At 45.6% G+C, this 18,517-nt stretch overlaps 1 protein-coding gene across 7 annotated transcripts in view; it reads right to left on the bottom strand.

Annotated features, from left to right (window-relative positions):
• The window catches only part of SHLD2 (shieldin complex subunit 2), a 73,375-nt gene that overhangs the window by 15,378 nt on the left and 39,480 nt on the right, over nt 1-18,517 (bottom strand). For 6 of the 7 annotated variants that reach the window (XM_062214919.1, XM_062214917.1, XM_062214920.1 and 3 more), the window contains 2 exons: nt 8,022-9,533; nt 3,495-3,602 (listed from right to left, as the gene is read on the bottom strand). In XM_062214919.1, the coding sequence (XP_062070903.1) occupies nt 3,495-3,602; nt 8,022-9,528 (1,615 nt within the window). In that variant the 5' untranslated portion in view covers nt 9,529-9,533. Of the gene's footprint in view, nt 1-3,494; nt 3,603-8,021; nt 9,534-16,222; nt 16,265-18,517 lie in introns of those variants that run through there. The other variant, XM_062214922.1, reaches the window with a different exon arrangement.

The following is an 18,517-nucleotide window of genomic DNA, read 5'->3' as shown; positions in this document are numbered from 1 at the left end:
CGGATCAATGCGGTGCGCCGGCCGCGGCGGCCATTGGAGGGTGAACCAACGGCAAAAGGAAGACCTTTCTCTCTGTCTCTCTCTCACTGTCCACTCTGCCTGTAAAAAAAAAAAAAAAAAAAAAAAAAAAATCCTCTCATTACTCAGCTAATGCCACTCTCAGGATTATTGGCTGCTATTCTCATCCTGGCTTTTCTACTATTTGTCTAAGTGTTTACAGGAGGTGATATGGAAAGAACCAAAGCCTTCACCAACCAGGTGATCAACCAAATGCTGCTACAGGGATATACTCAGCGCCCCAGGACATTGTGACTTGAGACATCACCCCACGCCAGTGGAGAGTAAATCGTCACCCCACGTCAGCAGGAAGTAGCTCTAAAGACAGATCATCATCCCTCCACCACCACCCCCCTGGACTTTTAGGCCTGATGTAATCCCATACAACAGTTGCTTTATAAAAAACAAAGTGGGGGGGGGGGACTGGCGCTGTGGCATAGCGGGTAAACCTGCTGCCTGCAATGCTGGCATCCCATATGGGCGCCAGTTCGAGGCCTGGCAAAGCAGAGGAAGATGGCCCAAGTCCTTGGGTCCCTGTACCTGCATGGGAGACACAGAAGCTCCTGGCTGTTGCGGCCAATTGGGGAGTGAACCATCAGATGAAAGACCTCGCTCTCTCTCTCTGCCTGTCTTTCTGTGTAACTCTTTCAAATAAGTAAATAAATCTTTTTTTTTTTTAAAGTGGGGGGGAATGTTAGTTAAATGGCACAGTCTTACCTGTGGTGCAATCTAAGTCCTGGACACCACTCCCCCCCCCCCCCTTCTTAATCCCTTCCCTATGGCTTATCGGATTTCCCCCATCAATAAACCTTTTCCCTTTAAAAAAAAAAAAAAAGAAGAAGAAGAAGAAGAAGAAGATGCTGCCACCCACATGGTGACATGGATGGACTTCCAGGTTCCTGGCTGTGGCCTGGCCCTGGCCCAGCCCCAGCTGTTACAACCATTTGTGGATGGAAGCTCACGCTTGCTCGTTAGCTCTCTCTTTCTCTCTCTCTCTCTCTAACTCCACTTTTCAAAGAAAATCTTAAAAAAAAAAGTCAGATTGATGTAACATGATTCCATTTACATTCAATTCTCAAAATAACAAAACGATCCCTATAGGGAACAAATCAGTGCTGTGAGGGAACAGGGATGGTGATGGGAACTCTAAAGAGGTGGCGTGAGGGAGTTTATGGTGATGGACAGTTCCATACTTTGACCATGGTGATTACTAACACTGCATAGAACTATAGATAAACCCAGAGAAGCGCATGTGAAAACTGAATAAGGTCTGCAGTTTGGTTAATAGCATTACACTGACGTCGATTTCTTGGTATTGACATTATAATAAAGTTATGTAAGATGTCACCACTGGGGGAAGCTGAATGAAGGGTCCGTGGGACTTGGCTTACTATTTTCGCAATCCCCTGTGAGTCTATCATTTCACAGACAATATTTTAAAATTTAAACTTTTTAATGAAATAAATGAACACCATCCATATGCTATTAACTCTACAATCTGTACCCTTGTTTTGTCCCCTTAGTCCTGGGACTGTTTCCAATTCTACTCGGAAGCCTCAAAGGGTATCTCAAACCTAACACGCCTACGACAGAACACTTAATTTTCCCCAAGTCTGTCCCCTCTCAGCCTTCCCCAGTAAAGGTTACCCAGTTAACTTACATCAGAAAAACAGCAGCAGTAGATTGCTCCCCTCTTCCACCTCCAAATCCACAGCATCCTGTTAACTCTATTGACAAAACCTCCCATCTCTCCATTTCTGTTTATCACCACTGGCTTCCCATCACCTCTCAAACCTAACTATTGCCTTCTGTGGGTTTCTTCACAGCGCTCCTTCCCACCGGCAAATATTTTATTTACATCCGTTTAGTTCTGTGTGTGTGTGTGTGTGTGTGTTTTCCACACAAGAATGTAAGCTCCCCAGAGGCAGGCACCACTGCACCCCAGCATACGGCGAAACATGGCACCTTAAACAATGTCCACCGTCATAAATGCACACTGGATACACGAAGAACTCTTTCCGTCATTTTCTGAGAACACATGCTGGCTTCCTGCTAAGGACCAAACCTAGGGAGACAGCGAAACTCCGATCCTTCCAAACAGCGGTCATTGTTCTAGCTGCTGTTACTGAGAACCCAGAGGCTGGAATGCCAACCCTGTCTCCATATAAGTCACACAGCTTTCCTGCTGCTCTGGTTAACTTCTTGTGTAATCTGCGCATCTCCGATGCTACTCTTTGACTGTACTATTTCAGTATTCTGTTGACTATATTTTGCTCAGTTATGACTTCTCCCATTAGCCTTACTATATTGTTACCATGTTACGTATAGGAGCAACACCTTATATTCATTACCTCAATTAATATTCACAACGCTGTAAGGTATGCGCCTTTTTATTTCTGCTTCACAGATGGTGGGAGGGGATTCAGAGAGGTTAAATAATTCTCTTAAAGCCAAGGCTACGGAAGTGCTGGGGCCAGGATCCAATCTTGGTCTATTTGACCCCAGAGACTATAACAGCAGTCTATACCATTTCCCTTATTTTGACTTCTTGTTTTGTCCTATTTCCCAGAAGATAGCTGCTAGGTCTCCACCAAACATCTTGTCTTAAAGAAGAGCAAACAGCCAGAGAAGTGACAGTGGCAGAAAGGAAAAAGAAGGATTCAAACCACAAGGCCAAGGCCTCTGTGTTCTCCACTAGAGGCTCAAAAACTGCACAGAACTTCAGAAGGTCACGGAATGGCCTACAATTGTAAGTAAAAGTTTGTGTCTGGCCGGCGCCGTGGCTCAACAGGCTAATCCTCCGCCTTGCGGCGCCGGCACACCGGGTTCTAGTCCCGGTCGGGGCACCGATCCTGTCCCGGTTGCCCCTCTTCCAGGCCAGCTCTCTGCTGTGGCCAGGGAGTGCAGTGGAGGATGGCCCAAGCCCTTGGGCCCTGCACCCCATGGGAGACCAGGAGAAGCACCTGGCTCCTGCCATCGGAACAGCGCGGTGCGCCGGCCGCAGCGCGCTACCACGGCGGCCATTGGAGGGTGAACCAACGGCAAAAGGAAGACCTTTCTCTCTGTCTCTCTCTCTCACTGTCCACTCTGCCTGTCAAAAAAAAAAAAAAAAAAAAAAAGTTTGTGTCTATGGAAGCTCATTTCTCTGGAAACAGAGAGCTGTGACTCCCGGAAAGGTTAAGAGCCATCACTACATTGTCCAAGAAATGAAACATGAACCTCGATGTTTTTAAAATAAATATGATTTACAATGTATAAATTCTTTTTTAAAAACTATTTTCTCTTCTAGTGAAAATAGCTAATATAAAGTACTCCACAGCTGTTTAGACAGCATTTCGTAAAAACAAAACAAAACAAAACTATTTTAACTGTAATCTTTCCTATACGTTTACATATTTAAAGCGGTGAGAAATTACTACTTTCCAGATGTCTCTTACGTTCCTCAGGCTGGACCGACAAGTGGCTCCCGAGATTCAGTAACTGACTGGTGAATGTTGACTGCAGCACCATCTCACCAGCCCACTGGTCCTCGTGAACGGTGACATCTAGAGAGAGGGGAGAAGTTCTGATCACGCCATAAATTCCTTCACACTGTGGATAACAGCCAGTGACAGCACAGATGATAAAAAACAAAGCCAAGATCTGAACCTAGGTGTAGTAGTTTCCCCCTTATCCAGTTTTACACTCGGTGTTTCAGCTACCCATGGTCAGTCACAGTGAAAACATTACCTGGAGATTTCAGAAATAAACAACTGGTTGTTGTTGTTTTAAAGATTTATTTAGGGGCCGGCACTGTGACATAGCGGGTAAAGCAGCCTACAGCGCCAGCATGCCATATGGGTGGTGCCGGTTCAAGTCCTGGCTGCTCCACTTCCCATCCAGCTCTCTCCTATGGCCTGAGAAAGCAGTAGAAGATGGCCCAAGTCCTTGGGCCCCTGAACCCTCATGGGAGACCTGGAAGAAGCTCCTGGCTCCTGGCTTCAGATCAGCGCAGCTCCATCCATTGTGGCCATATGGGGAGTGAATCAGCAGATGGAAGACCTCTCTCTCTCTCTCTACCTCTGCTCTCTGTAACTCTACCTTTCAAATAAAATAATAAATAAATCTTTAAAATAGCAATTCAACTTTATAATAGATATGTATGTTTAAAAAAAAAACATAGAATATGTAGGGCTCAGTACTATCTGTGGCTTCAGGTAACCACTGGGGGTCTTGGAACATAGCCCCTGTGGATAAGGAAGGATAACTTTATGACTTTCTATAGGTAAAATAACAAATTGCTCCCTTATAGTTAACTATTATCAATATGAAAGCTCACTAACTCCACGGAGAAAAAGTTAATGTTATTTGTTTACCTAAACCAAATGTTACAGTATATATTCTGATAAATCTTTTAGGACCAGGAAGCAAAGCAGTAGTTCCAAAGCCACAGTGCCCAGAAGAGTAATACTTAGTGCACACTAGAAATGCATCTAAACACAATATAAGGTGTTCTTAAAGGACTCAATTCACTTTCCCCAAATGGCCTGGTAATCATCCTCTATAGACGTTAAAAGTAAAGAATCTTGGTGGCAGGAACACTTTCCAGTGGGAAGCAGAGAGGTGCAGGATCTAAGATGCTAGCAAAGAATTGCTTAGTGTGGATCTAAACACGCCAACATGTAGAATTCTATGTAGAACAAAAACTCTAAACTGTACAGACAGAATGAGGGCTATTGCCCAGATAGGATACAATCATTGTACAAAGTGTTAGAAGTATGAAGACTGTATTAACAGTAGCAAAATAATTTGGAGATAATGGGAAAGAAACATAAGGATGCATGAATTCCACGTGGTTATTCCCACATAGATACTGCAGACCTCTCAGCTTCAAGCTCTTGTATCTTCAACTGTCTAACGGACATTTCTGCTTGGGATATTCCACTGGCTCTCTAAACTCTGCACGGCCCAAACCTCCCTCTCATATCACCCATCTCATCTGTTAGCACTGTGCTGCTAGTCAGGTAAACTAAAATCTGAACTCACCCTGCCTCCCCTGCGTGTTATCACACATTCCTCGCACTCCTAACGCGCCTCTTACCTCTCAACACATGTCCCACAATGCTAGAGAATGATTTATTAACAACATTTCTGGGATCAGATGACTCACTTAGAAAACACTCGGTGGCTCCCCACTGCCTAGCCAGTAAGAGCTGGAACAGCCTCCCTGACTTGCCATGATCCTGTTCTACAGAAGAAGGGAACAAATGAAAAGCTTACGGGGGAGCATTCTGGAAGCTAGGACTGAATGGCCTATGTGGGGTTAGTGTTGTGGCTCCCTTTGTCCACTCTTGCTGTGTCCCAGCTGCTAGCTTCCCTTCTGTGTGTTCTTTGAGCACTAGCATCCCATGTGAGTGCTGGTTTGAATCCTGGTTGCTCCACTTTTGATCCAGCTCCCTGCTAATGTGCGTGGATAAGCAGCAGGAGATGGTCCCAAGTACTTAGGCATCTGCCACCCATGTGGGAGACGAGGACAGAGTTCCAGGCTCCTGGCTTTGGCCTGGCCCAGCCCAGCCCCTTGAATCAGATGTAAGAGTTCAGTCTCTGTCTCTCCTTCCCTCTCTCTATAATTCTGCCTTTTAAATAAATACATCTTTTAATAAATAAATCAACAAAGAATATGAAACAAAATCTATATTTTTTTTAAAAATTGATTTATTTCAAAGGCAGAACTACAGAGAGGCAGAGGCAGAAAGAGAATGAGAGGTCTTCCATCTACCGGAAGGGCCACAGATGGCCCCAGGTGGCTGCAACGGACAGAGCTGTGCTAATCAGAAGCCAGGAGCTTCCCCAGGGTCTCCTGTGTGGGTGCAAGGACCCAAGGACTTGGGCCATCTTCTACTGCTTTCCCAGGCCACAGCAGAGAGCTAGATGGGAAATGGAGCATCTGGGACTCAAACTGGCACCCATATGGGATGCCAGCACTGCAGGCGGCGGCTTTACCCATTACGCCACAGCACTGGTCCCAAAATGCTAGATTTCTTACACTGAACAAAAAAGCAGAATGAAAACTGTATGCTCCATATGATTAAAACTACATAGTGCCAGCGCTGCGGCTCACTAGGCTAATCCTCCGCCTTGCGGCGCCAGCACACCGGGTTCTAGTCCCGGTCGGGGCACCGATCCTGTCCCGGTTGCCCCTCTTCCAGGCCAGCTCTCTGCTGTGGCTAGGGAGTGCAGTGGAGGATGGCCCAAGTCCTTGGGTCCTGCACCCCATGGGAGACCAGGAGAAGCACCTGGCTCCTGCCATCGGAACAGCGCGGTGCGCCGGCCGCAGTGCGCTACCGCGGCGGCCATTGGAGGGTGAACCAACGGCAAAAGGAAGACCTTTCTCTCTGTCTCTCTCTCTCTCTCACTGTCCACTCTGCCTGTCAAAAAAAAAATAAAATAAAATAAAATAAATAAAAAAAAAACTACATAGTAAGACTGCGGATTCTGGAGCCCAGGTGAAATCACGGCTTTGCCACTTTTCAGGTGTGTGACACTGGACAAATTCTTTTCTTTCTCTGGGCTCCAGTTTTCTCTGCTGAAGAGTGGGGGGAGTGATCAGTATCTTCCTCTTTTCTGTCCGTGGAAAAGGTGTATTATTTTTTAAAATGCAAGGACTTAGATTTTTTCTTACACCAAAATAATCTTTTAATTCCATTTTCCATGAATTTTTAGTGTCCTTATATATATACATGAGTATATGTGTGTGAATATATGTACACATACACACATTTTTAAAGGGCAGTATTTTTAAAATTCACTTATTTTTACTTATTTTAAAGGCAGAGAGAGAGAGAGAGAGAGAGATCTGCCATCTGCTGGTTCACTTCCTTCATATCCACAACATCCAGGGCTGGGACAGACTGAAGCCAGAAGCCCAGAACTCAGATTCAGGTCTAAGTCCTTCGGCCATCACCACTGCCTCCCAGGATGCGATGTAGCAGGAAGCTGGAATCAGTAGTAGAGTCAGGACTCAAACCCAGGCACTTTGGTATGGGATGCAGGCATCCCAGATGGCATCTGACCTGCTGTGCCAAGTGCCTACTCCATGGATATACATTTTAACAATCATACGAAAATAACTAGAGGGTAACACTCTAAAACCCTGCTGTGGTTATGTGAAGTTAGCATAAACCAGTAGTTTTTTGCCTTTCCATATTTCTAAATGTGATGGAATATAATTTTAAAATGAAAAAGTACAACAGGACTCTGTATCTGTTCCCTTGGTAACAGACAGTAGCAGCAGAAACGCTGTCCTGCCATCCTAAGACTGCTAATACAGTTAAAGAAAAGGGTTAAAAAATAAGACGTACTTGGGGCAATTGCTGCCTGCAGTGCCTGCAATCCATGTGGGCACCGGTTCAAGTCCCAGCTGCTCTACTTCAAATCCAATTCTCTGCTATGGCCTGGGAAAGCAGTAGAAGATGGCTCTGCACCTGCATGGGAGACCAGGAGAAGCTCCTGGCTTCAGATTGGCCCAGCTCCAGCCATCGTGGCCATTTGGGGAGTGAACCAGCAGATGGAAGATCTCTCTCTCCCTTTCTCTTTCTCTCTCTCTCTCTCTCTGTCTCTGTCTCTCTCCCTGTTTGTCTCTCTCTCTCTCCGCCTCTGCCTCTCTGTAAATCTGCCTTTCAAATAAATAAATAAATCTTAAAAAAAAAAAAAAAAAGACACCCTTGTACACAGATAAAACCATCAGAAAGCGAGGAGGCCAGAGATAGAACCTGGACACTTGGACAGTGAACAAACAAGAGCAGAAACCAGAAAAGGCTTCCTAAGGGGGCAGGCTGGGAAGGAGGGCCAGAACGGAGGCCCAGGACACGGGGCATGTTAGGAAGGGGTCAGTCGTGCTGGGCCCAGAAGAGGCAAATGAGAAAGAGTCCTCAAAGACTTGGAGCCGGAGAAAAGAAACCACACAAAGCACCCCCAGGCCTCACCTGTGAGTAAAATCACGTCTCCCAGGAACACCGTCAGCGCCCAGAACGCGGCAGTCCTCCACAGGGACACCTTCTTGGTCATCTCTGACTGGTCAGTTACTGTAATCGTTGCTAAGGGCACTTTAGAGCCGGCGCTGGGTCCCGACTTCACGTGTACCTCTCTCACGTGACACGGAGACAGCACCACGACTAAACAGTTATACTTCTGACTTTTAGAATGACAGTGTTTTATCAAGGATGTTTTTCTCACACCCTTAAACGCAGACCCGCGCCGCTGCACCATCGCTGCGTGGGAAGCCCGCTTCATTTTCCTGGGCACGCAGGGGACATCAGGAGCGGCTGAGCTGTCCTCGGAAGCCCGGGTTCTTTTGACAGCCCTCTTGGGGGAGGTGCTTCGCTGGGAGCACAGCACTCCTGAGCTGCACAGCTCGATGGCGATCTCGTCCGGCGGCAGCTTACCTTCAGAACTGAAAAGTTCTTCAGATCCTGTGCCTTCCTCAAGAGCTTCATCGGAGTCGATGGGGATGGGGCTGGTCTTGGTGTCAGGACAAACAGGACTACAAAGTTCCAGGGAATGTGCCTGGCTTTGTCCGTCATCACTTCCTTCCGCAGAAGGAGCACGAGGCCGATTGGCATCGTCTGCAGTCAGTGTTACTTCCCCACCGCTCGTCTCTGGTTCAGTGTCCACGTCTGCTGTCCCAGTGGCGGCAGATTTCTGCCCGTGATCCTCCTTTTGAGCTAAAAAAGCCAGCTGGCTGCAGGTCAGTACGCTGAGGAACTCAGTGTCAGCAGACACTTGAAGGTTTGAGAGCTCCCTGTCTGCTCCCTCGGAGCTCGCCGTATCCTCTGTGTTGGTGGAAAAGAATGCCTGACGCTGGGCTTGTGTCTCGCGATGTTCCGCTGGCACACACCGTGTTTCTACAGCTCCTGGCCCCATCATCTGCCCGGTACTGCAGACCAAACCCAACACAGCAGCACCCTCGTGACTGAACCGAAAGGAATCTGTAGGAGAGTGTGGACCACCTCCATCGGACTGGGTTTTAGGCTCTTCCCTGGTAACTTCCTCGTTTTCCTGCTGAGGCTCAGGACACTGCCCTTCTTCGGTTAAGCGCCGACCTCCACCCTGAAATGCGTGTGCTTGCACATGAGGGTTACTCACATCACTCGGCCCCGAGGGCTGGATCTGCTCGGATTGTGCAGTCCATGTTTCAGAAACAGAATGTGTAAAGTCATCCTTCTCAGGAACGGACCTACTCACAGGGTTTACTAATCGTGGGCCGCCAGGAAGCTCGGCCGGGGCAGTGGCTTCTGGGACCTGAGCGTCCCCGAGGCTCCTGCGCTCAAGGCTCTCATCCCTCTGCCGTAAAGCACGGCCATCGCACAGAAGCTGAATTTCCTTCCAGGGGTCAGCAGTGGGCGTCAGAGATGCTGTTTCCTGCGATACTGTCATTTGCAGTGGACCCACTGGAGCACCCCAAAAGACATGAACTTGAGACCCTCTGCTCATGGTTTCTAATAAGAAATGAAAAATACAAAACTAGTCTTTTGTCAGTAATTTTCATATACTGATGTTAATTCACAGTGTACCAAAAGAAAACTATGAATCCAAAACATAATAAATGGAAATTATACATTTTGATATGTCATCTCATAAAATTCACAAATACACAAGAAATCATAAGGAGAAATCAAGAAGAGCCACCAGAAATTCTTCACCCACAGATTCTCTTTAGGAGAAATAAAGCCAAGTATACCAGCATCAAACAAATGAATAAATTCTTAGTATACTCATATCTGATATTGTAAAAGTTTGCCCCATTTAAATAACAAGCTGGTAATAAAAGGGGGGACATTCGTTGGATTATAGTAGTCACCTTTAAATTACTTGTGCTTTTACTGCATAGATTATCTCAATCAGGTTAGAATCTCCTTTCTTCAGCAGTGAATTTAATTCCCAAAACCAAAACAGAAGGCAGATAAAATTTAAAAATGGGACTTTTTATTAAAAAGATTTATTTATTTATTTGAAAAGCAGAATGACACAGAGGAAGAGACAGAGAGCTCTTCCATCTGCTGGTTCACTCCCTAAATGGCCACAACAGCCTTAGCTGGCCCAGACCAAAGCCAGGAGCCAGAACTCCACCCAGGTCTTCCACTTGGGCACAGGGGCCCAAGTACTCAAGTCATCATCTGCTGCCTTCCCGTGTGCATTAACAGGGAGCTGAATCTGAAACACAGCAGGAGGCACTCTAACTGGAGCTCAGATATGGGATGCCAGGAACCCAAGTGAGGCATTTTCGCTTTTAAGATTTATTTATTTGGCCGGCGCCACGGCTCACTAGGCTAATCCTCCGCCTTGCGGCACCGGCACACCGGGTTCTAGTCCCGGTCAGGGCACCGGATTCTGTCCCGGTTGCCCCTCTTCCAGGCCAGCTCTCTGCTGTGGCCAGGGAGTGCAGTGGATGATGGCCCAAGTGCTTGGGCCCTGCACCCCATGGGAGAACAGGAAAAGCACCTGGCTCCTGCCTTCAGATCAGCGCGGTGCGCCGGCCGCAGCGCGCCAACCGCGGCGGCCATTGGAGGGTGAACCAACGGCAAAAGGAAGACCTTTCTCTCTGTCTCTCTCTCTCACTGTCCACTCTGCCTGTCAAAAAAAAAAAATTATTTATTTATTTGAAAGAGTTACAGGGAGAAAAGAAGAGACAGAGACAGAGACAGAGAGAGACCTTCCATCAGCTGGTGCACTCCCCCAAGGGCTGCAATGGCCAGGGCTGGGCTAGACCAAAGCCAGGAGCCAAAAGCTAGGAGCTTCTTCTGAGTCTTCTGCACAGTGCTGGGACCCAAACACTTGGACCATCTTTCCCAGGCCCATTAACAGAGAGCTGAATGGGAAGTAGAGTGCTGACAATATAATCAGCGCCCACTTGGGATGCTGGTGTCACAGGCACTGGCTTTACCTGCTATGCCACAACGCTGTCACCCTCCCCACCAACCTTCAAAGAAGGCTTCTTAAAAATCATACTAATGCCAGCGCCGTGGCTCAACAGGCTAATTCTCCGCCTGTGGCGCCGGCACACTGGGTTTGTTCGGGGCGCCGGATTCTGTCCCGGTTGCCCCTCTTCCAGGCCAGCTCTCTGCTATGGCCCGGGAGTGCAGTGGAGGATGGCCCAAGTGCTTGCACCCCATGGGAGACCAGGAGAAGCACCTAGCTCCTGGCTTCGGTTCAGCGCGGTGTGCCGGCCGCAGTGCGCCAGCCGCAGCAGCCATTGGAGGGTGAACCAACGGCAAAGGAAGACCTTTTTCTCTGTCTCTCACTGTCCACTCTGCCTGTCAAAAATAAAATGAAAAAAAAAAAAATCATACTAATGACTGTATTATCTATCTTCACTCTAATACATTAGCACAATCAATAATTGTTCCTACAGTTTTTAATCTTCTCTAAAATATAAATACATAACAGTCATTTTGCAATAAGCATAAAAGAAATTCATTATAACTTAAAAAAATTTTTTATTAACTGTGGCACCTGATACAAGTAAATCTAAGCAAGCAACATACTTACTGAGGTAAGCGTAAAGAGTCATACTAACTGATTTTCAATAGCACTGATTAAATAGATCTAAGGAAACAACCAGTCTCCTGGGGAAGCACATACTTCAGAAAGCAGACATTGTGGCTAAGGGCAGCCCAAACCAAAGAAACAGGCTCTGCATTGTGGCGGATGTGGTAGGAATGAGGACTGCTGGTCACAGGACAGGAGCCTATGTTAAAAAAGCAAAGGGACTGAACCATGAAGAGCCCAGATGGAAATACATTCCCTGAGGACTGGATCACTGTCCCCTCTTCCAAATCCAGTGGTCCCAATTATTCTAGAGTATAACTTGTGATTTCAATATCAACATGGGTGACCCTTTCTTCACCAGGTCTCTTGGTTGGCTGACCTCATCACCTCCATTGATTTTTTCTTTTTTCTTTTCTTTTCTTTTTTTTTTCTTTGAGAGACAAAGAGGGGTAGAGACAGAGTCAGAGACACACAGAGAACCAGCATCTGCTAGTTTACTCCCCAGATGTTCTACAAGCTGGGAATGTAATTCAGGTCTCCAACCAGGATGGCAGGAACCCAATGACTTGAACCGTCACCCTCAAGGTCTGCACTGGTGGAAAGCTGGAGTTAGGAGCCAGAGCCAGAATCAGACCCAGGTGTTCCAATGTGGGACACCGGCTCTTAACCTCTAGGCTAAACACCCACTCCCTCCATTTATTTTATTTCTACCTCATCTCCGTCATGCATCCCCATAATCATATACAATACTATTATCAATAACCACATACCCCTTCCTGATTTCAATATTAAGTTTTCAGCCCTCTGAGCATTTTCTCCTACATTCCAATCTGTTTCCTGTACATGCACAACTCCAACAGTTCTTTGGCTACAGGGAAGCTACAGTGAATACACTGATTATACCACATTTCCATAGCCTTATGCTTCACTTCCCTCCTTAACCAACTGCAACTCCAGGGTCCACTACTGTAGTTACTCCAGACCCACGTCTCTAACTCCACTCTTCTGCTCTCCAAGGTACTTGCCCAGCTAAATTCAAACACTGATTGAATCATTATCTACTATGGCTGGAAGTGAGAAGAAAAAAATACACAATCATCTGAAAGCTAGTTTTGTTTTAAATTTATTAACACTAATCTTAGATAACTTTTTTTATATCTTTTCATCAATACACTTTGTAAAAGTTTGTGGGGCAGGTATTGTGGCATACTAGGCAAAGCCTCCACTTGCAATGCTGGCATCCCATATGGGCACTGGTTTGGTTTATGTCCTAGCTGCTCTACTTCTAATCCAGTTCCCTACTAATGGCTTGAGAAAGGGAGCAGAAGATGGCCCAAGTGTTAGGGCCCCTGCGACTCATGTGGGAGACTGGGAAGAAGCCCCAGGCTCTTGGCTTTGGTCTGGCCCAGTCCCAGCCATTGCAGCCATCTGGGGAGTGAACCAGGTCTCTCCCTCTCTGACTTTCAAATAGATAAATACATCTCTTTTTTATAAGAAGTTTATTTTTTTGGCAGTGACATGGTAAGAGTAAAGGGAGGGGAGACTGTCTATTTGCTGGTTTACTCCTCAAATGGCCACTATAGCCTGGGCTGGGTCAGGCCAAAGCCAGGAGCCAGGAACTCCATCTGGGTCTCCCAAATCGGTTGCAGGAATCCAAGTATTTGGGCCACAACTTACTGCCTCTCAGATGCATTAACAGGAGACTGAACTGGAAGTGGAGGCAGGACTTGGTCCCAGGCACTCAGATGTTATGTGAGTGGCCCAAGCTTAACCTGCTGTGCCACAATGCCTACCTAGCACCATTTTTTCTTTAAAGATTTTATTTATTTATTTGAGAGGTAAAGTTACAGACAGTAAGAGGGAGAGACAGAGAGAAAGGTCTTCCATCTACTGGTTCACTCCTCCAAATGGCCATAAAAACCCAAGCTACAATGATCTGAAGCCAGGAGCTTCTTCCCACACGGGAACAGGTGCCCAAGCACTTGGGCCATTCTCCACTGCTTTCCCAGACCATAGCAGAGAGCTGGATTGGAAGAGGGGCAGCCAGGACTTGAACTGGTGCCCATATGGGATGCCAGCACTGCAGGTGGAAGATTAACCTACTACGCCACAGCGCCAGTCCCAACCAATTTGTTTTGAAAACTGACAAGAAGAAAATTTATCCTGTCACTCTGCACTAACAGTATCTCAGTGACCAACTGATGAGAAGAAATCTCTGTAGAGCCATTCTGCTAATAAGCAATGAAGGAATGAAGAATACCATTATTTAGCAATTCCAGTGAACTAGTGGGCCTTTCAGGCAATGAGCATTAATGGCTGTTAACAGCACAAAGAAAGATGAAGGGAGAGCAGAGGGAACCGGCAGGCTGAGGCCAGTTACAGTTTTGTACCTTACTGAAATCCTGACATGAACGATCGAAACAGAAGTATTACAAGACAACTGCAGAAACTGAAGCCTTGACTGATATTTGATAAATTAAGGGATTATTGTTATTGCTATAGTGGGGTAATGTGATTGAGGCTATGTCTGGAAGACATACGTGAGTGCAGACGGAATGGTGTGACATCTGATTTCTTCAGAATGCCACAGAGGGGGAAGGGAGTGAGGGTGTTGATAACTGCTGGGGTAGGGTGATAGGACACATAGCAACTCAGTGCACTATTAATTTACTCTTGTATATGTTTGAAATACCCTAAAATACTGCTACATGTCTTTTGTTTGTTTTTAAGAAACATGGTTTCATGTCCATGAGACTGGGAAAAGTTTTAAATAGCCTGACATTACTCAACATTGACAAACTCTTACAACTGCTGGTGCAAGACTAAATTGGCACCCACTATGAGGAACGATTCAGTAAAACACAGTAAGTAAAACATAGTAAAACTGAGTATGCATGAACCATACAACAAAACAGCTGCACTTCCAAGATTTTGGCCTGGAGAAAGCGTACACGTAAATTGCACATATGTAAGAAAACACGTACAGACTGAGCATGGGAGACTGTAGAGTCCCCAAACTAAAACAACCTGAAAGCCCATGAATGAAAGAACAGGCACATCATAGAGTATTTAAAGAGGGACTGCCATATGGCAGCAAAAGTAAATGAACAAGAGCTACACGCCCGTCAACATAAATGGTACTCCAGAAAGGCCGGACAATGGATTAAAACATAAGCTTATTTTGTTGCAAAAAAAAAAAATTGAAATCCATGCATATGAGGTGTCTTCATTTAAAAATTTTATTTTTCTATTGAACTTTTCACAATACAGTTTTTTCCAAGAACTTTTTGAAGTATCCTTGTGGATATGTCTTGCAAACATAATTTTAAATGAAAACAGTGATTTGAAGAATGTGTAACTTGTGATATCAATACACTGAGTTTTACAACATGCCTGGAAGGGGTGCATCCTAGAAGACAGCAGGTAACAGCTCCAGCACTTGGGTCCCCACCACCTACGTGGGACAACTGGTTGGAGTTCCAGCTTCCTGGTTTTGGCCTGGTCCAGCCCCAGCACAGTGGGCATTTCAGGATTAAACCAGCAGATGGAAGATCTCTGTCTCTCTCTCACTGTCTTTTTCTGCCTTTCAAATAAATAAGAACAAATAATTTTTTTAAGTTTTATTGTGATAAACAATGTATAGTATTTTAATAAGAATTATTTTTTGTTTGGTAATTCAGGTTTTTCTTTTATAATTTTCAAATAAAAAATGATGTTCCAATGTTATATAATAATGACTCTACATCTAACTTTTGGTGTAAGAGAACAGCAGCAGCAACTGATAATGTATTAGCAGTTACAATAAATACATTGCAATTTCAAACAGTTTATAATAGCAAAACATTACTACAGAGATAAAATTCTGGTAATCTTAGGGGTCAAGCTATGACTCATTCCAAACCAAAGAAAGACTAAGCACCACAATACTTATCATACATCCCACCCTCATTCACCCCTCACAGAAAGATTAAAGAGCATAAGAAATTACTGGTAGGGGGCAGGCGCTGTGGCGTAGCGGGTAAAGCTGCTGCCTGCTGTGCTGGCATCCCACATGGGCACCGGTTCAAGTCCCGGCTGCTCCACTTCCAGTCCAGCTCTCTGCTGTGGCCTGGGAAAGCAGTGAGAGATGGCCCAAGTCCTTGGGCCCTTGCACCCACATGGGAGACCCAGAAGAAACTCCTGGCTCCTGGCTTCAGATCAACGCAACTCGGCTGTTGAAGCTATTTGGGGAGTGACCAACAGATGGAAGACCTCTCTCTCTCTCTCTCTCTCTCTCTCTCTCTCTGCCTCTCCTTCTCTGTGTGTAATTCTGACTTTCAAATAAATTAATCAATCTTTTTTAAAAAAAGAAATTACTGGTATACTAGATCTAATTTATGTGTAACTGTTTATGTGTCATCACTATATCACCACTAGAGGAGCCCAAGTAGCACAGCAAAAACCTTTGAGTTCAAAATACATGTCAACACCAAGCAGAAGACAGAACGCTATATTACTGTCATGTGTTGGTGAGAATCCTTTGATAACATCCAGCCAAATAGATTCAGACACTAGGAACAAACTCTGCTCTCGAATCATTGAGCGTATTCAGTGGTTTCCTCTCGTTAGCCCCAAAGCGTTAAAGACAAAATAAAACAACCTCACGCCGTTTCTTCGCTCACTTTCCAGTCAATCAGGTCAATACGGCTTCTCGGCCTGCAGCTCTGCCGTGACACCTTCACTATGGAAATCAAAGGCTGTCCGGTGGCCAAATCCAAAGGTCGGCTGCCAATCTTCCTCTTTCTGCTGTTGGAAACTGTTCACCAGTCCCTCCTTCCTCACACACTGTGCTTTTTAAATTCTGTGACACCACCAAATTGGATTTCTCTTGTGCTTAAAAGACCAATATGACTGGTTTATCACTCAGTCATTCATGTTGCAAATGTGCCACTGTGCCAGGCGTTATCTACTGTACTGGGATCTCAGCAACAGGGACAAGGGGCTTTAAGGCGCCTACAGTCTAATGAGAAAAACAAGGTGACAGTTACATCAGTGATGAGGGCTACCACAGGATTAAAGGCAGGGGTGTCCTAGAAGGGAAAAGCTTGGGACAACTCAACCAATGCTGCCCATTTGCCTGCATTTTTCACAGGCTTTTAAGAGCATGGCTAATCATGAAATTCTGAAACTGAATTTTCGTCATAGTCAAAGATGGCCCAAGTTCTTGGGCCCCTGCACCCACTTGGGAGAGCTAGAAGAAACTCCTGGCTCCTGGCTTTGGATTGGCACTGCTCTGGCCATTATGGCCATTTAAGGGAGTGAATGGAAGATCTCTCTCTCTCTCTCTCTCTCTCCCCCTCTCTGTCTGTAACTCTACCTTTCAAATAAATAAATAAATCTTTAAAAAGAAAATAAAAAAAGAAAGGCAGAGTTACGAGAGAGAGAGAGAGAAAATTCGTTCACTGCTTCACTCTCCAAATGGCCACATGGCTAGAGCTGAGCAAGGTCAAAGCCAGGAGCCAGGAATTTCATTCCAGTCTCCCACATGGGTACAAAGGCCCAAACACTTGGGCCATCTTACATTGCTTTCCCAGGCGTATTAGCAGGGAGCTGGATTGGGAGTGGAGCAGCCAGGACCCAAACCAGCACTCATAGAGGGTACTAGCACTGCAGGTGGCAGCTTAATCTGCTTTCATTTTTTATCTCTGGAAAGACAATAATGAAGTCTAGATGACCAAATAAGTACTCTGAGTATTTCACCACTCCAGTGGTGAAACTCCTTCCTTAATTTCTAGTCTAATTTACTAATTATTTTTATGTTTCTTCTACTATCTTTTCTTCCTTGGACCATTTCACACATTTCCAGAGAATTCCATCCAACTGTGCTTCACAAAACCAAACTCTCCCAAACTGCACACCCGTAAGTCCAGCTTCCTATCCGACAGGACCACAACAGAATTAAGGGCATGATTCAAAGATGGTGGAGCACGAGGGGTGGCAGGCACCTAGTGGTCAGAAGAGTGCAGGGAAGCCCTTTCAAGACAGGAGGTGCCTGAGGTCAACCAAAGGTCTACAAGAACAAGGTCACTGACACAGCAGCTACTGCAGTAGGCTAAATAAATACCCTGCAACTGTGGGACTCAACCCACAAACAACTGACTACAAAGTGGCCTTGTTAATTATAAGAAGAGTAATTTAAAAATAATAATAATAATAATTTGGGGCCAGTGTCTTGGTCCAGCAGGCTAAGCCACAGCCTGTGATGCTGGCATCCCATATGAGTGCCAGTTTTTCTGGCTGCTCCATTTCTGAACCAGCTCCCTGCTAATGCATCTGGGAAGGCAGCGGAGGATGGCCTAAGTGCTTGGATCCCTGCCACCCACGCAGGACCAGATGGAGTTCCAGACTCCTGACTTCAACCTGGCTTACCCCTGGCCATTGCAGGGAGTGAACCAGCAGATAGAAGATCTCTAATTTATTGATACCAAAAGCTGCTGCTACTAAATGCTCCAATTTACAAGAGCTGTGAATATATGAGTCGGGGGACAGGGAGCGGTAAGGGCAGCGGGAAACAAAATACCACAACAAAATTGTACAGACAAAAGAGTTAAATTATGGACAATAGATGGCTTCCAGTGATTCTAGATACGTTTTGGGTGTACTCAGAGGGTTAAAGCTCATTAAGATACCAGACCAAACCTGCCAGTACATGTCCATTAGCACAGTTAATGATTACACCGTTTCTTAATCTGCAGAAGGCCATTCAGTCACAAAGACCAATACAACCACTACCCTTTATCTTTAACGTGGGCAGAGTCTGGTGGATAGGTCAAAGATTTATAAAACAGGATGAACTGTATCAGCAGGTTTGTCTTTGCAGAACACTGCAGCTAAAAAAAGCTTATTACAAAACCTAAGTGGTTAACAGAGTGCTTTCTCCACCATATTACCAAGA

Source organism: Lepus europaeus, chromosome 17 (assembly GCF_033115175.1).
Source record: "Lepus europaeus isolate LE1 chromosome 17, mLepTim1.pri, whole genome shotgun sequence".
Classification (NCBI taxonomy): domain Eukaryota; kingdom Metazoa; phylum Chordata; class Mammalia; order Lagomorpha; family Leporidae; genus Lepus; species Lepus europaeus.
The sequence above is the reverse complement of the archived record's forward strand: the minus strand, read 5'-3'. Positions and strand labels throughout refer to the sequence as shown.